The sequence below is a fragment of the Gavia stellata genome, chromosome 1 (genome assembly GCF_030936135.1).
Source record: "Gavia stellata isolate bGavSte3 chromosome 1, bGavSte3.hap2, whole genome shotgun sequence".
Classification (NCBI taxonomy): domain Eukaryota; kingdom Metazoa; phylum Chordata; class Aves; order Gaviiformes; family Gaviidae; genus Gavia; species Gavia stellata.
Window position 1 is genome coordinate 97,299,961 of NC_082594.1, and position 22,271 is coordinate 97,322,231.

The window sequence follows — 22,271 nt, forward strand, 5'->3', positions numbered from 1 at the left end:
TCCTCTAATGCAAATTTGCTTCATGTCACTGCAAGAAGAAATGCAATTTTAATCTCCCTAAGCCATCTGAGACAAATAAAGCTCATGAACTGAATTTGGATTTAACAACACACTAGATCTCATCTTGGGAGAAGCAAGAACCTCAGTCCCATACAGAAATCATACAGAAGTACGAGTGGTCAGTACCTGTCAGCGTATCTGCCCTACTGGTATAATATGTGGCTGTGATGTATAGGATGCTGAAATTATTAAGAATCCCATTTTGAAACCTTATGAAGCAGAATTTTGCAATAAAGATGCATTAATAATAATGCATTTCTGGCATCTCTAATCAGCATAGGCTGCAGAGACTTACATTACGAACAAACTAATTTTGTATGTTTCACTGAATTCGGTAAACATATGTAACTTACTAAACCTTACTAAACTAAAAATATTAAGTTTCACCACACTGCTTCATTGATAAGCCTGCCAATAGTGCTCATTATTGTTAAGTATAAGTACCCTATGTAGTTTGTAAATACATCCACCTATGAAGAACAAACTAGGGTAGCCAGCTTTCAAAGTAAGAGCTGCTTTCTCTTTTGTCCTTACAGAATGTTTGTCCTTAGTTAAAAACTGAAAAAAGAATCAAACCTGGCCTCAGAGGTAGAACTACAAACTTCTAACCAGTGCTACTGAATAAAGATATTATCTTATTAATGAAGATGTTTCTGGAGCAGCTTTTGGAAGAAAATCATATGCGCACCCACAGACATTAGAAATAAGCAGCCAGTACCTGCAAAAACTGCAGCTGTTCATAGACAAGAAACAGGAGCAGTTATCAGTAACATGAACAACACCTCAAGGTCACTTTAGAGTACTTAAATGCCAAACATCTTTAAAGTACTCCTACACACAACCAGAACTTTGTGTGTAGTTTTAACCCTGCTTAGTTTCATAGCAGCTGAGATACTCAATACCAGTGTAGGTAACCAGATATCTCCAGGAAAAGGGAGCATGGAGCCAGCTCCATCGGCACTAGATGCCATCTTGAAATACATTTTTCCAGTCAGTCAAGCATTCCATTAGCAAATTCACATCTAAAGTCTTTGGCAAGGCAGGAACACTGTACTCTCTTGCCCTGGATAACTATACAGACTTAAGTGAATTTGACAGCCATTTTGATACCTGGTAATATGCTTCAATGCACACTAACTGTTTTGTTTTTAAAACTGAGCAAGGCCAGCACATATGTCTGAGAGTGGATATCTGCCTATGCTGGGCACTATTTCATGAAAGTCAGGTTTCTGTCACAGATCTAAGGCAAAAATTACAATTTACAGGAAAGAAATGAGGACATCAATACATTGTGCGTTATTGGAGACGTATAGCCTTTATAACACAGTGGCTTTCACTATGATCTCTGGGTTTTCTATGTCCTTTTTGCTTTGGACCATTCTCAGTTCCAGCTGGGCTGAGTTTGGTTTGCTTCCTTCTCCAGCTTGTGCTAAAAAGATGACATCAGAATGTCATTAAAACAGCAGTATAAAAAGAAACAAGTTACATTGTTCTGTTACCCCACTGTTGTTTCTGCCCTCCTCCCCTCCCCAATTTCCCTTACTACCCCCTGCTAAAGACTTCCAGGATGGAAGATCCAGGTCAGCACTGTGATTTCTTCTCACCCCCATTCTGCACCTCTCTCCAGGAAAGAAACACGGCTCTGCTGTTATTAGAAAGTGACACAGACATACTCCCAGACCACAGATCCCATATAGATCTCCCTAGGAACTGAAAGACATGGGAACTCCAAGGGGAGAGAAGCTGGGGGGGGGGGGGGGGGGGGGGAGAAATCACTCCTCACATGGCCAACACAGCAAACAGACAGTTTATTATTAGTTGATAAACCTCTCTCAATACTAAACACATGCACTCAAGGGGAAAGTGAGTGAGCTACACTTAAAACAGCAGCTCTCTTACATCTTACACATCGAACTCAGCATTTCCTCAAGTTCTTCCACCCCTGTTTTGCAAAGCAGTCAAGTGCAGTCAGCACGACTGTGGTCCCCCTACAAGCTGAACAGTGACATCTTCAGTTGGATGTTGTCAAAAATAGGCTTGGAGGACAGTAAGGAACATGCACTGACAAGACTACCAAACTCTCATTCTGTAAATTCTCTGCCTGCTTCTGCACTGAGGGCTGCCTTTAGTCAGGAAACCCAGAAAGCTCTTTGAATGTTTCTTCTGATGCAAATGCCGACAGAACATGGGAACACAGTTTGAACTGATTACCTTTTGCACTCTTAATGGTCCTTTGCAGAACATGTTGCATGGCTGACACAGTCTTTTCACATGCCACCTGCATTAACACAATATATTCAGGTTTTAGTAAAATTTCAGCTGCCTAGTTTAATATTATTATTTCAAAACCACTGCTATTAAGGGGCAAACATGACTGACAAGACACAAACAGGATGACAACTATGTAATGTAGAGTTTGGGAAAAAAAAATTTTAGACTCTCTTAATTCTCCCGAAACAGGTATTAGAAACCATAGACCCATATCAAGGACTCTATGTCCTTAAGGTAAAGAAACAGAAAAATAAATCTGGTAAATAATTTTCAGTACTTATTATGACGTGAGGGCAGAAAATATAATTACAAACATGCATGCAGTCTCTCTCTCTAGAGACAACAACGTTTTACTTGGCAAAATTACAAAGTCCATGTGACTGAAATGTGACCGTCCAAAGCTGTACAAGCTAAAATGTTTTGGCAAAAGGGAAATTCTGCCTTTTTCCCCCGTTGAGGTGAGGGAAAAAAGCCAAAAACAGAAGAGATTCTTTAAATAATGTAATAGATTAAAAGTAATTTACAAAAAAAGAAACATAATCTAAACTTGCAGAGAGACGAATAACTTCTCCCACACCTTCAAATTGTTTGGATGCTTATGTGTCCATGCCAAAAGCATAGCAGCGAACAAGTCTCCTGTTCCAACAAAGACAGCATCCACTTTAGGAGACTCCACTCGAATTCTTTGTGTCATCTTGGTACCATCTGCTTTAGCTACAACACAGATAGACAGTTAAGTAATAGACGCAGCAATTAATACAATAGCATTTACTATATTTTAGAAGCGTCACCAGATTTTAATTCCTTTGTTGTTTGGAACGCAAAGATGCTAACTAAGGATTATTGTAAACTTTGTACCAGCTCTTTTAAAAGGTACAACCTTTCAAAACTGTGCTAAGTTGGGATAGCATTTACAACTTATATACTGTACTTCACTTAAGAGGGAGCAAGTAGCTAGCACCTTCATTTTCATGAAGGATTGACAGCCACCTATTTTCGTTTAGACAGCAGTAGCAGCTTACTCAGGAAACCACATTATTTATGGAGACTGCCGAATCCTAGATGGGGCATCATAAACCATAATCTAGAGTATCTCTCGGTTGTATGGAGGCACAAGAGCAGCTGTAGACATGAGCAGAGAATATCTGACCCATGTGCCATGTTGTAATCACCACCGGAATGACCAGACTTATTCCAGACCCGGCATGTACTGTGTGCTAAGACCCACCAACTGATTCTTAGTGGAGTCTCTTTTAAATATCAAGACATTTTCGGTCTCTCAGCAGTCCAGAATGTGATGCCCACATTTAGATCCCATAGATGAACAATAAAATGAGATCATATACTATCCCATATAACTATGCCCTTCTCAGGTAAAAACATCCTGCGACTGTGCAAACACACAGTGAATCTTGGTGACAGTATAGAAGGGGATATAAAGAAGAAGCAGGAGGACATTTTACAACCCATTAGGGGAGGAACAATCTACTAACAGGACAGTGTGACTTTTCATAAAAGCATTCAAAATATTAAAAGTTCCTGTTTTACACCACTACTACTTGTCAGGGACACTACTAGGAGCTTTAACAGTCCTGATCAACCTCACCTAGGACATCCTCCACCCATGCACCCTCTGCCCACTTGCACAGGAGATGTACAGAAGCTCAGGCCCAGGCACAAGCATCCTTGCCTGAGATATGCTGTAGGTGTACCCATGTACGGCCCTGCTCTCCTGACTTACGGATTGGATTTTCCAGCTTAATCTTGGACCTGGTTTGTCTCACCTTTCTCCGATGATCACTAGACTGTCAAAGGGACCTGACCACCATCACCACCCCTGTTCTGCTCACCTTATTCAGATACTGTGAGCCTGTGCCCTGTTGGTGAGGGCAGTGCTCTGCCTGCGTTATGATCATGCTCAGCTCCCAGCTTGTCTTCCCTCATGGAGCAGCCCCATTCTTACCGCTCTGACATTACTGTAGAAGTTGTTCACTTAGGGATCTGAGCTCCTTCTATGCACTACAGATGGGGCTGATGAAACTACTTCTTCAAAAAGTAACTGAAAACACAGAACAAGTTAAAAGAAAGCACAGTTTAACAAAGGAGTTCATGACTTACTTTTTCTGTGGCTACCCAGAGCAATTAGGTAGTCATTTCCTAGAGGTGCCTGTAGATCCGAGCTTGTGATCACCACAGTCTCTGGTCCCATGGCATGGAGCATATCCATTACCTTTCCATGTGCAAAAAGGCAGGAATCAGTGACTGCAATGTGTGTTGACTAAACCTTGCATCACTCATAGTACTGAGGATTTTTGACAAGCACCTTATTTTGGCATCTTTTGTGAAGAGAAAAACCAGTTTCTACTCAAAGAATTCACTTCAATTAAGGGGAATTAATTTGAAATAGGGGAATCAAAACATCTGTATTTAAACATACACACTTATTAAAATATACAAGCATTTCTGTTTGTATTATCTTTGAATGCTCCTCTGAAAAGAATACCATTTCAGCTGTGACCAGAATTTTTGTCTGCATCATGTTTTCAGAACATATTATCAAAAGAATAAGAGAACAAATATACAGACACATGCACTTGAGCTGGCATCTTGAAACACTTGCTAGAAAGCCAATAACTCCAGGTCATGAAGTCTTATTTAGCTACTACTTTAAGAGTTAGCAAAAATGAAGAGTTAAAGAGCTAAATCAGAGGCACAAGTATGTCCGTCTCAATCTTCTTTTCTCATTCTGTTTCAAACCCCAAATTACACCTGTAAATTATGTACCTTTGCAGGTGTATTTCCACTCAGTGTGTTCCTCACTTAAACTCATTAATACTCTACTTCTGACATCACAATTGCTTGCTACAGAAGCAATTTTGATTTCACAGAAGAAAGAATTACTTCAATAATGAGTTTAGCATAAAACACAGATAAAATATTAATTCTCCCAGAAGAGTTTAACTAAAAATCCTCTCAGACTAGCTATGACTCATGAACAGCTGCATGAGAAGGATTTATTTCTGCTATTTTTTAATTCTCTGTTGCTCTTCTTTCTTGTCTAAGCCTCCAAGTTTCTTCAACTGTCAGACCTCTTTGCACAGACATCAGTTAGGTTTTAAAGAACCAGCAAATCCACCAGCATATGCTGATATAATCAACCTGTGAAGTAACATTAAACTCAATTTCATTTCTCAGTCACAATTCACCAAGAACCTAATCACCAATGTTTCTAGTTGTAGGACTTAGCCCCTTCTACATTAATATTACGTCATATTTAATTTTATGTTAGAAGACTACACTGTCGTCACTAGTCTTGCTAAAGAAATGAATGAAAGCATGTCACCATGGAAATGGATGCCAGAATTCCTACCACCTCCAAAGGGGACAAATTCAAGCCTGGATTACCACTCAGAAGGATAGACCTATATATGACATGCAGCTGGGGAGACAGACAGATTAAAATATAATATCCTGCAAGCAACTATTTTTAAAATGTTTCCATTCCTAAGTATAATTCCATCTCTTTAGAAGAGATTTTTTAAACCCCATCACAAGTAAGAGCTATCACATGAATCAGACAGTCAGAAAACTAACTTGTAAAATTGTTTAGCACATGCAACTCGTGTTTGCAACTGAAATATGCAAACCTAAAACTAACGGCTGCTCAGTTAACAGTGTTGTTCTCAAGACTGTGGTTCCACTGGCAAGGATGTGAATAGAACTGAGTTGTAGTTAGCAGCTAGTGGCATGAAGCATAGTTCAACACCCCTGCTCAGCACAGTGGGGTAACATAAAACTGGGGGGTGGTGGAATTAAAAGAGCTGAGATCTTTGGAGCTGCTTCCTGCCGTGAAGAGATGGTAATCAACCCATGTTGTATGAAGTTGCTGGAGGAGAAAAAAAACAAACATTTGGGCTGACAGACCCCAGCTACTCTTCAGGGTGCCGCTGCAGCTGCTGTTTGTTTAAAGATTTTGTGTTCCTTTGAAGTTCAAAACCAAACTGGAAGAAATAACATCAGTCCATTATGAAACCATTTGACTAGTCAAAAAGAGCTCAGCCCTTCTCAAGACACCAGTAAAACCACATTCCTATTTTTGTCCATCATCACCAAGCCCTGCAGCTTTTTATTTCCTTCAGTTTGTGTAAAAGGGTAAATCCTTACACCTCAATACGTAGTATATTTGCAGACCATCTATCATCTCTGTATGGCAATGACAGCAGCTATCAATGCTGTGGATTTGTCTGTCTTTCACCAGGAAGTACCGGAAGGCCATCACTCTCAGTCTGGTTTCTCATCTATGCAATCTATCCTTTTGCAACCCAGCTCTCTTCCCCTTTGAGTGAATTTAAGGAAGAGAAACAGAGCACCAGCAAACATTGTCAGGAAGAGATTCAGAGTGTATTCAATCAATCCTTGTAAGAATTTGCTAGTAAGCGCTCTTCCTTGCAAACAGTCTGTATGGGAGAATTAGAAACGGCTGTCCTAACACAGCACTGCTGTTGCACGACTCACATGTGGACAGCAGAGGGAGCGACTCATGCAGGTTTCTAATGCCCAGGGTCACCTCGGGGTTTTCACCCCAACCAGTGCACTTCCACAGCACTGACAGCGTGTGGTTACTTGCCATGTGTGCTGCTGCTACCTTTCTTACACTCCAGGAAAAGAAGCTCACACAGATCTACTCATTAGCACTGTAATGCCTTTATCTGTAGTTCTTTCGGGAAGTTTCTTCAGAAGTCTAACACTAGAACAGCAAGTATTTTGCTCCTGGAGCGCACAAGCTTTAGCGATAAATGGAGAAAAAGGATAGAGGCCAAAGTGACTTCAAGGTTAAAGACAAACGGCAAACTGCAGCATTGCAGGCAGGAATACAGAAAGAGATCTTAACACATCCTACCCCTTGCCTCCTTACCTCTAAAGCTTCTTTTTCTGTGTGAATCTTCCTGCCCGTGAGTAACCTGAGAATGAAACAGAAATCTTAAAAGATCACAAGTTTTCCAGGCAATGACTGCATTGTTTACTCTTCGAAAGGAGGAAAGCTTAGACTGCACCATACAGGCCTAAATGGTTTGTAGCTACAAGTTCTGCTGTACCAGACCGCTGTCTTTAAAGATACGTGCACAAACACACAGTGTTCTGAAGTGGGCTCATACCAGTACTAACCTCCCTCCTGTACCACAAAATCTCCTCACAAATGTCTTCCCTCCATCTCCCATGTAGCTGCTCCCTCCCCTTAGGGGGACAGCCTGTGATGTATGACAACAGATAGTCTCCTGACCAGAGTCACAGCTATGTAGACAAGACAGGCAGGAGGCATTTAAATTCTTAACTCCTATGAGATGTTGCCATGGTGGTATTTCTAAATCTAATTTTGGGGGTTTGAGTCAAACTATTTCAGTTTTGATATTCTGACATATAATAAAAATTTTCCTAGGAATGGGTAAGGACGAGGAAGGGAAGAGAGGTATTTTTTCCAACCTGCCCTAGATACAGGCCTCTGGAGACAACAGGAAGTAATCATGAAAATGAGAGACTGGAGAAAACAAGAGAAATCTTTTCCTCACATAACTCCCAGATTTTTTATTGGTTTCAATACGGAACAGTTGGAGGTTTGCTGAAAAGAACCACTTGAAAGTAACAGCTAAAAACCAAAACCCAACACATACATACATATGTATGGCACTGTATTGAGACAAATAAAAGAACGGGTATCGGTCTCCCCTGCTTTTATCCCCAAGTTTATTTGGCTATAAAAGGAAATAAGTACTTACTCAGCTTCAAACTGGTTAGGAGTAATGATATCAGCAACAGGTACAACTTTGTCCCTGTAGACTGGGAGGAGATCCTTGGGCACATACTAGGGGAGAAGAAACAGTATCAAATGTTGTCAGTGGCATCCAAGATGTGGGACAGCAACTCTCCTTCTCTCAACTACCATTCATGCTATTCATGAGTAACCTGACAGCTCCCAGTGTACTGTTACACAGCAGCAACTAAAGTTGGCAGTGCCTCCTCCAGCTGGCGACAGTACAACCAACAGCCTTTCTTTCACTGGAGGCAATGGGAAGCACCGCTAAGCAGACAGGCCTGAAGTGGCAGCATGGAAGTGCTGCCTGGATGAAGAACTTTCAGGTTCCCTCTCACCAAGGTGACAGAACAGCCTGAGGAAATAGTGTCCCAGTATGGGAAACCCTTTCTCATGTCCCTACCTCCAAAAGAAACTACTTTATTGTTGTACCAACAGTACAGAAGCCCTTTGCTGTGGCAGCGTGTGCCCACACTGATTGTGTTGCATTGTGGGGCTTAGGAACAAGTGTCATCCATGGTATGCATTATTTTGCCTCCTTTCTTCAGTGCAGTATTTCTAGGGTGTGCTGTACATCAATATGTGTGAACAGGAATCAGATTTGTAGTTTGTTGGTACAACTTAATCTATAAAGCAGTTCCAATAAGGACATTAAAAAGATTTTGCTTGTATTGCACCCAAGTCTAACAAAACGGTAGCATACTTCGCTGCCTGCAGAATCAGCTCTTCAAGTAAAAAGGGCCAATGCTCCCCTTTCTGCCTATCTGTTCCATCTCTATCCCATCTTCATTAGCTAAATATGGCCCATCAGCAAAGGGAGATTAGTTGTCTAAGCAGGTGACATACACTAAGGCGTAACAGGAACCCACCAGGCCGTATGCTCTTCAGACTCAAAGATGAAAAGTATTAGCTGTTTTGGCACACACTGGAGCTCAGCTAGGAGTTTGGGTTATATGGGTTCAGGGGTCAGCTCACCTTCCTGAGTGCTGCTATAATTCAATTTAACAAAACCTTTAATAAACGTTCGGTGATTACTAGCAGCTGATATTCTCTGACAGAACCCCATTTGCTAAAACAGGATTAATACCCCTGTTTGCCCATGTTTTATTTTCTCTGTTAGTCTCGTAAGCTACGCAGGCCAGGGTGCATGTATACATGTGCCCGTGTGTTACAGCCTCCCATTCCAATTCCATCGGCAACAGGTACAACCCCACCACAGTGTTGACCACTAGGTGCTACCAGAACACCCGTCATACAGATACTGAGCTCACTCATGCAGCCGTGGTGAAGCGATGATGTCACATGGACGCTGCCTTTAGACAGAAATGCAAGACTAGGTCATGTCTAAACCAAGGCATTTTAAATAATGATTTTATTACTTTTTATGGCAGGAATGAGTTGGTGGGTTGCATGTCAAATATTCTCCTCTTCTTCCATGTACCTTATCTTCCACCCAAAAGACTTAGGTAGGCCCATGGCTGTAACTTCTCCCAAGAGCTAAAGCTTTGCAAGGTGGCTCTACAGCTGCTAGATTTCTGCCTTGTTAGAAAAAGCCAAGGACACTAAATATTGCAATAGATGTAAAATGAAAGAATAGAACACAAAAGCAATGGCAAATTTATTACTAAGTGCCACTTCATGTGATGTTTTATAAGCAGGTAAACTGTAAAATGGTACAAGGACGAAGAGGAATTCACAGTACATGACTAGCTAAGGCAGAAGAAAACATAAAATACCATTATTGCTGATGTCTTCCCACATTGCATTTTTACCGAAATTATTTGCTAGTTTTGATCAAAAACGAATGTTTCTTTGTCAGTATGCAGTCTGGTATTGGCACACAGAACCCTTCTGTCACTGATCACAGCCCAATGCCTAACAGCTGTTGGATCTCACATGAAATAAGTCATCTTCATTTAGGTTCAAGTGATATGTCAATTCACACTATCACTGACAATGCTAGCTAGGCTACCAGCCAAAACAGAGCTCTTGACAGAAGATGAGGTAACTCCAGTGAGACAAGGAGGGGGAGCAGGGGGATATTTTCCCGTGGACAGGGTCTGTATTCCACCTGTTGTCTCAGCAGAGAGTTAGAAATAATCCCAGGGCTATGCAGCCATCATTCTTCTCAGATACTAAACTCTTCCAAATACAGGAAATTAAAGTACAAACTTACTTGTACTTGGGATCCAAAGCCACACTTAGATAAAGTAGCTTAGTTTTGGTGTTCAAAAATTAATAAATCTTTATACATCTTTATATAGTAAATATTCACTATACGGAGAATCCAAACAGGTAAGTACTAACCATAGAGCCTTCTCCATTCCATTTGTCACCCATCACTGGATCGCATACTGTAACAGAATAAATCTAGCTTTAGAAATAGGGTACAGTTATAGAGACCCTGGTGGGAGGGAAAAGTTTTAGCTAACAGCAGTGGCTATGTAACAGCACTGACCACCTGATAGCTTATGTACTCTCACAGTTCTTGCAGCATACTCAACCTGAAATTTATTACTGGTTGCTACCTACTCAAAGAGTAGGCCATGTGTCTTAAAAAATTGTCAGGGGGTTGTAGTCACCCTTTCCTACCTGCTTCCATGTTGTTATGTCTGAAGGTGATGAGGATAAGAGGGTCTGACTGCTGGGAGTAAAGGGGCTTTTGTTACGGAAAATGCAGAGAGCCCTCCCCTTCACTCCCCCACCCAAAAATCTGGAATAGTAGTATGGTGGGGAAGAAATGTGGGAGAAGCTAATAGCTGTGAAAAGAGTCCTATTTTTACTTTAGCATAAAAAGATACATGCCAAATGTACACACCAAAATGCTGTGTGTACACATAAAAAAAATTATGTGTAATATAATGAAACAAGAAGAAAATCCATGACAAAGTACATAAACTCATACTTGGTGTAATAATATTAACACACATTTGGCACAGATTCTGAATCATCAGCAGTATTAACAAAACATTCCAAGTGCCCTCAGTTTCAAAGTGAGGATGGAAACAGCCTAGCCTCGTACTTTAAAAAAGAACATTGTTCATTGTATTAAAAGAGCTTTTAGCAAGATAAAAAAGAGATACAAATCAAAAGGTATCAAATCAATGTCCAATCAGTATTTCAGGAAGTTTCTGTCAGTAAAAAGAGGGTAATTTGTTTTACATTTTAGAAGTATTTTCCTTACATTATAATCTATTTATTAAATATAACGGATCTTAGAAGCCTAGCTGTGTTCTCACCACCTGACCACATCCTTCCTGTTCTATACGGCTAGATGTTTCTTTCTGCTCATAGCTCGAGTTTTTAGCTTTCACAATGCAATAGTGTTAATAAAACCTAAAAAGCAACAAAATCTGAGCTCATAAAGATATCTCTGCTACATTTTTCTAAATGAGACCTGTGCTTTGTTAATTTTAAGTCAGATATCACACTCTGCATTATTACACCTTGCAAATCCTGTGAACCATTCTACCTGTTTCCTGAACACACAGTTTACTGAACCTGAAGATGACAGGCTCAAACCATCATTCACAGCTTTTTATCCCACTAAATCTCCACTGGCTTTGCCCTGTCACTCTAAATGTTTTGCTCAATTCAACCCTATGCTGGTTATGTTCAAAAGTCCTGAAACACTCAGAGAGTAAGGAAGGAAAGAGGAGAATCTTTTCTCACAGGTTTAAGCCTGACGTGACATGTTAATGACAGTAGTTGCTACAGTCTCTTGCTCCTTTAGTGCTCCTAGGTAATCTTAGCAGAGGGCACCAGAGTTAAAAAAGCCTTGGAGTGTAAGCTAAATTAGGAAGCTTCTAAGGCACAGTAAGACGCTTCTTCTGGGATGTAACATGAAACAATGGCAGGGCAACAAGGGAGAGTCTATCCTGCTTTTGACTGACTTGGAAATCAAGCAGAGGCTTCAGCTATCAGCACTTACAGCCTATGCCTCTGAACTATGAACAATGGCAGCCGGCTGGGATTTTACAAGCCTTTCTTTGATACAGCAATCAGTCCTCAAGGCACATTCTCCTTTGGACAGCATAACGCGAGAAACATACTGAAAGGCATAAAATCAGAAAGATAAAGAAACAACTCCCTCAACACTTAAGCAATGCTGAAATGAAACTTCACTGGAGCCTCAGCTGGTCCCAGCCAGATCAGAGCACAAGATGATTGTGAAACGCTGGGTAACACCAGAACAGCGTTTTCATCCTAAAATGTGAAAATGATGAGCATATACAATGACGAAGCAGAAAGAATCATAATACACAGCTTTACCATATACTAGGTTAGAATTCTGTTGCTTCAACTCCTGGACGATATCCACCACCATTTCAAGAAACGATGTGTCTCTTGTATACCCTTTGGAAAAAAAAGACACTTTTGAAGTCTATTTTCAGGAACGCCTTTTTTTTTTTTTTTTTTAATTTTGGATAGGAATGCTGCATACTTCTCATTCTTTGGAACAATGCATTTTTAGAACTAAGGTGTTTTAGTATTTCATTCACGAATAATAGGTGGAAGACAAATTCAGACAGTGCTTGCACAACTACAAATATAACCTTAAAAATCCATTTACTAAGTATGTTATATATGAAGGGCTCATACAACTTCAAAAGGCTTCAACATATATACAAAAAGGTCAGGATGAAAGGCAAAAACATTCCTTTTCTTCAAAACAGCTATGTGAATCAGTACTATTTATCATGTAGTAAGTAAGAAATATTTTAAATTCCATATACTTTTCTCATACTCTGGTTTGAAGCAGGTTTTTTATTATTATTAATATTGGTGCTGATACAGTCCAACACATTAATGCAATGGAGAATTAATCTTGAATATTTTAGAGCAATGGCCAATATATCAATAAAATTCCTATTATTAGGCTTAGCAGTGAAATAAGTGGGAAATAAGTTTTATTGTATCTGAAGGACCTAATCACAATGCTAGCACCACAATATTCTTATTTCATCATTAATTTCTTTATTTTATAGATGTTTCTTTAAATATTTATTTTAGGTATTAACTTTATTTACAACATTTATTAATTAATAATTTTATTTTCATTTATTTTAGTTCATTTAATAGTATTATTTTTAGCAAGGTAGGTTCTTCAACCTTCAGCTTGGAAATGTCCACTCTACTATAAATATTTAAAAACATATTTTGAGGATTATTTTTTTTTTTTTACTCACAAAATTGATCAATTCTTAGATATTGCAGAGAAATGGAAAAAGCTTCCAAGATTTTTGGCCAAAATGCTTTGTATTATATCTATGAAATCCTGATAATCAGTCAAAAAGGCCAAGCAAAGATTTTTGTTTAAAATCACCTGTGCTGGTAGACAACAACTCTTCAGACATGCCATACCCTTCAAGCCAGAATGACTGCTCTGGGGTCATAAACCATACACTTAAAGTCCCCAGTTTTCTCTGTGTATAAAGCACTTCCCTACATGTGGAAGCCATGAAATCAATCAAATCTGGTGATATAGTTCTGCTTACCTTTAAAAAATTACTGTTCACTGCTACAAAAAACTGATACTGTAATCTAAACCATATGTATAGCTCTGACTGAGGTGAAACCCGATCAGTAATCTACATTTGAGAAGCAGGAATTGGACAAGAAGCAGTTTTTAGTAAAAACTGCACAGAGAATCTCTCCTTCCTATAAAGCATTCTAGAAGAAATTCTCTTTGCTGATGCTTATAAACACTTTGCACCTCGTGGCAAGCAAAGGAAAACACCGTACAGTCATTATATCCTGCAGAACTGTATCCACTCAGAGGACCTACATAGTAACAAGAGCAAAAAAATCAAGAGATGTGACAGAGTCAAACCCAAAACCCAACCCTGCTTATACTTTGCTCTGTATCCAAAGCACTACCTCTTAAAGGTCAAGTAGAAAAAACAAGGACAGACATCTGTGTATAAAATCATGCTATAGTGCCTCAGAATGTCAGTACTGCAAATTTAGGAGAAAGGGTTAAACTCATGTCTTCATAATAAATTTTAAAATAATACTCTGACATTCCTCATCCTTTTTTCAGTAGAGGCACTTCCAAAACATTAATTAAGCCTGTACATGACTGGCCTGTACAAACCTATAAATTATACAAGGGATCAACTTACCCACTCAATTATAACCTTCAGGCTGGAAAACACTGGCTGTTTCAAACTAAACACCATGAGCAGTTGAGACTATAATACACAGATGAAATTGCAGGAGGAATGAAAGGAGGGAAAATGTAATTGCTTTGTTTGGAATAAGAAGGGATATGGTTTATATTTCATTACTTTTGTTTACATCTCATGGGAACTCCAAGGCATAAGCTCTTCTTACCTGTGAGTACATAGTCATACCGGTTGACCTTGTTCAGCTTTAGTCCTTCATACAGTTCATGAAGTTCATCTGAATTTAACACTTGACCCTTCCAGTGGGCATAACCTGCAAAGTAAATGCCAGATAATTTTTCAAGAGCTCGATTTTCTATTTAGGATCACACAGATTATACACTTGAAGGGACCGTATCAGGTATTAGCACCAGAAGGCATTTCCATCTCCTCTTCTGTAAAACACTGTTGCCAAATGAAAGCTGCTGTCAGCAGAACAGTTAACGTGCTCAACAACTTCTTAGCACCTCTGTTTCCCAAAGGAACTAGAGTGACTACACTGGAGTTTGCGACTGTCCATTTATCAGCACATTGAGCAGAGCACACACAAGCTCCTGCAAGTTTTCCCACAGAGCCTATGCAACTATTCCTTTCCTATGTGGAGGGGGACAAACGTATGTTTTAGACTTCACTGGAGGAGGGTGTCAGTATAATCTATCTTTGTTATTTTCTACTGAAAAAAGAATACAAAAGAAAATGACAGCTAGGTGACAAGCTTAAACAGTCTTGAGGATCTGCCTGGACACAGGCATGCAGCACTGCTACACCCATCAGATAGGGCATTCACTGCGACCTGCATGTAATGAACAGTGACCACAGCAGAACATTGTCATGGATGCTCTTTAAACATACAATGTCATCGGACAGATTTTCTTCCAGAAATAGCACAGTTTTAATGCTGAGGATCCCAGAGAAGGCAAATGAGTATCAGAAAGACACTATAAACAGACAAGTAATATCCATACACTCTCATCCTTGAATGATCTCCAAGAATTACAAGCCAATATTCTTGGCTGAGAAGCAGATGGAAGGTGAAGTTACATGGGAGAAGCTGAACTGATTTCAGCAAACAATGGACCAAGCTCCATGGCAGCCCATTTCAAGGCGGGGGGGGGGGCAGGACACTGACTTCCTTGACAGACTCTAAACATTTGTTGAAAAATGTAAATGCACCTTGCACCTCGTTGTCAAAGCCTGTCATTCTAGATGGCAGCCATCATTCCCTTGTAGAAAGAATGGGGCCTCCTCCAGCATATTAGATGAAGCACCCACAATTTAACTCTTCCAACCTCCATAAATTCAGAGTTTGTTAAAAAGCTTGTATTTTTTATTAGCTGGAATTAGGAAAAGTGAAATGTTAAATGAGGTATCTTCTTCCACACCACCCCCATGTGAAGACAATGGTATTTTGTTTTAACTTCTGCTCTTGGAGTTAGAAAATTCTGTGATAAAAACTGTTGGCTTTGATTATCACTCTAAACTGTGTTATTAGAGTAACTGCCAAAAGGTGCCTAGAGCCTAGGATAAGCACATTTTTCAGTTTTCCTTCTTATGAGTGCAAATACACCCACAGTAGGGTGAGCAGATGGATCATTTTGTTCTCCTCAGCTCACAAAGGCCTAGCCTCCAAAACACGACTCGGTGCCAGCTGGCTGGGGGACTGACTCACATCAGCCACTACAATTCTCTCCCTAGGAAATGCTTTTTTAAAAGTCTTTGTGAAGAAACAGAAAAAGTGAGGGATTCCCGTATGTTACAGCTGTAGCTCCATTCCAGAACACAGTGATACTCAGAACAGCCATGCCTAACACCTAGGCACACGTCTAGCTCCAAGTCTATGAGGAACCCCTGACTACAACTAGCTCAAATATTTGGCTTATTTAACACATATGCAGATGTTTGTTCTGTCATATCTGCAGCTTCAGAGAGAAATAAGCTGCCCTCTCCTCTTCCCTGAATCTCTTACTTCTATTAGCACCACAAAGCCAGGCCGTAGAGGGACTCAGCAAGAGTCCTTTTTATTCCATTGTGCCCATCAATGAAACTGAGTGCAGTTTTCACCCAGAATCAAGGTCAGCTGGCAAAAGAGGAGTCATTCATCTTACACATGGCCATAAAAATAACTATGATGGATTGTCCAGATACTCTCAGGAGCCATTTCTACAGAGGGACCCTGCACCTTCACCATTTAACAGAAAGTTCACCTTCCTATATCAAGCCATCTTAAACAGTCAATGCACAGGGTCAGTGTCACATTGATCCTCCACTGAGGGAGGGAAATAAATACAGAAACAAAATGTTAGGTAGCAGCCCAGCTTAGCTCAGGAACTAGTAAATTACCCACATGAGGCAGGGACATAGTCCAAACTCTGTAGCAATGCCTTCCAAGGTTATCTAGAGGATCCTTTTTACGTCCTGGTAACACATGTAACACAACCTGAAGTCCAATCCCATGATAACTGGAAGAAAAAAAAAAACAAACTAGGGAAGCTCTCATGGAAGCCCCACCTATTCAGAGAGAAAAAAAAGGGCAAAGCCTTCACTGGATCTGCAAAGAACCATGATTTTACTAGGAGCTGGATTATGTTCCAGTGAGAACAAACAAACAAACAAACTCAAAACAGGCAGCAAGAATGAAACCACCCTACGCCCCTTCCCCTGGGTAACTTCATGTAACATGATGAACAAGGGGCAAATCCCACAACCCTGCATTTATCGTACCCTCCTGGTGGAACATACAACCGAAAAGTGGCTTCTGTAGAGGGACAGAAGAAAAAGCCAGTTACTCATGTTCAGAAGAGGTTTACTAACTGAAGGATGGCTACCTTGGGGTCCCAGGGAGAGGGACTATGGTTGAAAGGGGAAAGGCAAAAAATCCAGATAAATACCGTGTGGTCAAAAAACCACTGCATAGCCCTGAACCCAAAGCTAGTTAGCAGGGAATGCCAACAGCAAGCTTAAACACATGAGGTCCAACTGGCTTTAGGGAAAAGCATGAGTGGTTGGAGCTAAGGATGATAACGAGGAATCGCTGTCTTCCTCGGCTAGACATAACTCAGCTGGCAATGAGCACATTTGAAGGCCCAGAGCTGCCTTGCAAGACCTAAAAGAAACTCAGCTTCCTAGAAATGTTATCCCTATGCCTACACCACTAATATGAATAGCTGAAAAACAGCAAGAGAAAACTTAAAATCTTCTGTTTAACTGTCCACTTACTATAATTCCTACTATGCAGTAGTATTTCCATTGTGGCACTCAACAATGCAGAAGTTCAAAGTCTCACAGTACCTGGCTATTTGCACACAATATACAATTATTACAGCCAAGAAAACTGAAGAATGAGTTTCAAGTTTGTACTTGGCAAAACAACTGCATCCCATTTGGAGACTACAGAGCTGGTTACGCATAGCAGCTGGATCAAATTATTACTCTTTTATCTTGGATATTAAGGTGATATGTTGGCTTGTATCTTCCACAGAGGAAGGAAACTTAGTCTTTCTTGTTTTGGTTACAAAACCACCAAGTAATTCCCCTCAGTACTGGACTGAGAGAGCAGACAGAACACTGCAAATCATGACACAGCTCTCCAAAACTGCACTTGGCTCAAACTGACTGCATTCTTCTCCCAGATTAGTAACAATTTTAAACGCATACATGAACATAAACATTTAAACAACTTTATACCCATTCTGCTTACCTGTTATGGCCTTTTATTGCAATTAAATGTTATGGATTTGCTTTTGAGCAGACAAGGGAATGAAAAACAGGTAAGATATGATGCCTCTTGTCACTTACCTCTCTAAAATGATAAACGTATTCATTAGTCTCCAAGGAAATCTCTTTGTTCATGCAAAAAAAAAATCCAAAACCACAACCAAGAGAGGCAGCTAATACTGCACCCAAGATGAATTTACATACTTTTCTTTCTTGCCTTAACCTCCACTGGTACTTTTTTTTTCCTCCTTTGCAATGTATTTATAAACCTCTTAATTACTTTCAAAAACAAGGAAAAAAGAAAAGAATAAAAAAACCCAGGCATACTAGAAGGAAAAAAAAAAAACCCAGACAAAAAACAAGCTACAATTTAAGTATAGCAAGGCATGTAAGATTTCTTTGTTTTCCAATCAAGAACATTCTGTTCTGAGGTTTGAGTTCCTCCTGTGGTGCTCCCTGCATAACTATTCCAAGTGGCTTCAGTAACCAAGTATTTTACATGGGAAAAAGGAAGAAAGATCTAGTGTTTAAGGCACATGATGGGCAGGCAATCTGGGCCCAGCTGTGCCACAAAATTCACATGCAAACTCTGGCAGACAACCTGGTTTAAACACATGACTTAATCTTCAGCTACCCGGAGGCCTTCAACAAAACCAATTTCTCCATTGGATTTTTTGCAGCTGGTCCGTGTAGGAGTAAAATACTACCAATGTTAGGCACAAGTGGAGCTCTTTTCTTTTTGTCCCACACTGCACAGGTGTGAATGACTGCATATGGGTGGTAGACTGCAGAATCACATCAACGAGACATAATTATAATTTCTCCTGTATTAGACCTACCAGCCAACCCAACCACACACTACACACCCACTTAGTGGAAGTCCAAAAGTGCTTTGCTTAAAAATAAAAAGAAAAGAAAGGGAACAGAAAAAAAACCAGGCTATTTGTTCTGGAGCAGTTTGAAAGGTAGGATCTGGATGACAAAGCACCGTATATGCTTACCATTAACTTATGAATTAAAAACAAAAATGCAAATCACTGAAGAATTAAAAATGCACCCCAAAAAATCAACAATAACAAAAAAAAAAATCTAGAATTTTATTTTTGCACATCAGATAACGAGATGCTTCTGCAAACAATACAGTAAAATAGAATAAAAAGCACAGAATCTTTATACATTGTATGACCGCTTCTTTTATTTGTACATGAAGCATGATGCCATTCAAGGGTGAGTCACTCTAATCATAAAAGTTCCTCACCAAGCAACATGACAAACTGTTCTCCCAGGGGGACTAATTTAAAGCACATTTTCCAAATTTCAGGATTATCAGAGACTAAAGAAAGCTGAATTTTCTGAGCAGGAGTCAGCAGAAATAGGCCTGTGTTAACTTACTAATTTAAAGACAGGGCAAAAAAAAGCAATAATGATTCACCAAAGAAAGCCTGTTAGTCATAAATTCTCTCTGTGTTGCATCTTTACTGACAAGACCACGTTTAAAGGCAGGGATGGGGAAAGAAAGAATGCCATGTCCAAAACCTCACACCCTTTTCTACCTGTGCCCCCTCTGGTATGTCACATTCTTTTAGAAACTGGAGTTCACAGATTTTGAAGCAAAAATTTGCCCTTCAGCTTTAATGATGATCACAGAAAGGGTTCTCGTAAGATCTTGTTCACAGAATCACAAAGGTTCGAAAAGACCTGTAAGATCATCAAGTCCAACCATCAACCAACAAACACCACCATGCCCATTAAACCATGTCCCACAATGCCATGTCCACACGTTCCTTGAACACCTCCAGGGATGGTGACTCCACCACCTCCCTGGGCAGTCTGGTCCAATGCTTGACCACTCTCTCAGGAAAGAAATTTTTCCTAATATCCAGCCTGAACCTCCCCTGGCACAACTTGAGGCCATTGCCTCTTCTCCTGTCACTTGTCACTTGGGAGAAGAGGCCAACACCCACCTCTCTGCAACCTCCTTTCAGGTAGTTGTAGAGAGTGATGAGGTCTCCCCTCAGCCTCCTCTTCTCCAGACTGAACAACCCCAGCTCCCTCAGCCGCTCCTCATAAGACTTGTGCTCCAGACCCTTCACCAGCTTTGTCGCCCTTCTCTGGACACGCTCCAGCACCTCAGTGTCCTTCTTGTAGTGAGGGGCCCAAAACTGAACACAGTATTCGAGATGCGGCCTCACCAGCACCGAGTACAGGGGCACGATCACCTCCCTACTCCTGCTGGCCACACTATTTCTGATACAGGCCAGGATGCCGTTGGCCTTCTTGGCCACCTGGGCACACTGCTGGCTCATATTCAGCCGGCTGTCGATCAACACCCCCAGGTCCTTTTCCGCAGAGCAGCTTTCCAGCCACTCGTCCCCAGTCCTGTAGCGTTGCATGGGGTTGTTGTGACCCAAGTGCAGGACCCGACACTTGGCCTTGTTGAACCGCATACAGTTGGCCTCGGCCCATCGATCCAGCCTGTCCAGATCCCTCTGCAGAGCCTTCCTACCCTCAAGCAGATCAACACTCCCACCCAACTTGGTGTCATCTGCAAACTTGCTGAGGGTGCACTCAATCCCCTCGTCCAGATCATTGACAAATATATTAAACAAGACCAGCCCCAGAACTGAGCCCTGGGGGACTCCGCTTGTGACCGACCACCAACTGGATTTCACTCCATTCACCACAACTCTCTGGGCTCGGCCATCCAGCCAATTTTTTACCCAGCGAAGAGTGTACCTGTCTAAGCCACAAGCCGCCAGCTTCTCCAGGAGAATACTGTGGGAGACAGTGTCAAAGGCTTTACTAAAGTCCAGGTAGACAACATCCACAGCCTTTCCCTCATCCACTCAGTGGGTCACCTGGTCATAGAAGGAGATCAGGTTGGTCAAGCAGAACCTGCCCTTCATGAACCCGTGCTGGCTGGGCCTGATCCCTTGGTTGTCCTGCACGCGCCCTGTGAGCACCCTCAAGACGAACCTCTCCATAATCTTCCCCGGCACCGAGGTCAGGCTGACAGGCCTGTAGTTCCCTGGATCCTCCTTCCGGCCCTTCTTGTAGAGGGGCGTCACGTTGGCATTCCTCCAGTCGTGTGGGACCTCCCCCGTTAACCAGGACTGTTGAAAAATGATGGAGAGCGGCTTGGCAAGCTCCTCCGCCAGCTCCCTCAGCACCCTTGGGTGGATGCCATCAGGCCCCATAGACTTGTGGGTGTCCAGGTAGCATAGCAGGTCATTAACTGCTTCCTCCTGGATCATGGGGTTTATTTTGCTCTCCATCCTTGTCTTCCAGCTCAGGGGACTGAATACCCTGAGGATACCTGGTGTGGCTGTTAAAGACTGAGGCAAAGAAGGCATTAAATACCTCAGCCTTTTCCTCATCCTTGGTGACAATGTTCCCTCCCACATCCAGTAAAGGATGGAGATTCTCCTTGGCTCTCTTTTTGTTGTTAATGTATTTATAGAAGCATTTTTTGTTATCCCTTAATGACCGTGGCCAGGTTGAGCTCTAGCTGGGCTTTTGCCTTTCTAATTCCCTCTCTGCATGACCTAAAAAGGTCCTTGTATTCTTCTTCAGTTGCCTGCCCCTTCTTCCAACAGTGATAAATTCTCCTTTTTTCCCTGAGTCCCAGCAAAAGCTTCTTGTTCAGCCAGGCCGGTCGTCTTCCCCGACAGCTCTTCTTACGGCACATAGGGACTGCCTGCTCCTGTGCCTTCAAGATTTCCTTCTTGAAGAAGGTCCAGCCTTGCTGGACCCCTTTGCCCTTCAGGACTGTCTCCCAAGGGACCCTCTCAAGCAGCGTCCTGAACAGGCAGGATTTTTCTTCTAGAAAAACTAGGTTATCTTCACCAGGTCATCCAGCACACAATTCCTGTGTATTGCAGCACTGCTCCAGACACAAGCCACAGCCCAGCACAGCAGTCTCTGTTCATAATCCCTGCAGTGGCACAGACTGCATGTACATTGATTTGCAGGTACTAGTGCAAGTTTGTGTGTAGGAATGTGTAAATGTTCAAACTTGGAAAAGTCTTCGTATGAGGACACCACATGTTTCTACAGGCGTCTCTCAAAGAAGAGGTGCAAAGCCACTGGGCTTAGAAACTACCTTTTGATTGAAGAAAGGGCAGAAAGGATTTAATGGATAAACTGCAGTGTTAGAAAACCAGACCTGTCATAAAAGGGAATATGTGCCCTTCCTTTCTTTTCCATTCCTTCCTCTTTCAGTCAAATAACCAATACTTCTAAATACAATC

The 22,271-nt window shown here is 41.2% G+C and overlaps 1 protein-coding gene across 1 annotated transcript in view; it reads right to left on the reverse strand.

The window, feature by feature from the left end:
* Positions 1-324: 324 nt before the first annotated feature.
* The window catches only part of PDXK (pyridoxal kinase), a 43,326-nt gene continuing 21,379 nt past the window's right edge, over positions 325-22,271 (reverse strand). Inside the window, exons 3-11 of the mRNA XM_059836381.1 lie at positions 14,477-14,581; positions 12,413-12,496; positions 10,448-10,494; positions 8,106-8,191; positions 7,247-7,292; positions 4,450-4,561; positions 2,909-3,045; positions 2,272-2,338; positions 325-1,489 (exon numbers count right to left, since the gene is read on the reverse strand). Of these exons, the coding sequence (XP_059692364.1) occupies positions 1,377-1,489; positions 2,272-2,338; positions 2,909-3,045; positions 4,450-4,561; positions 7,247-7,292; positions 8,106-8,191; positions 10,448-10,494; positions 12,413-12,496; positions 14,477-14,581 (797 nt within the window). The 3' untranslated portion in view covers positions 325-1,376. The remainder of the gene's footprint in view (positions 1,490-2,271; positions 2,339-2,908; positions 3,046-4,449; positions 4,562-7,246; positions 7,293-8,105; positions 8,192-10,447; positions 10,495-12,412; positions 12,497-14,476; positions 14,582-22,271) is intronic.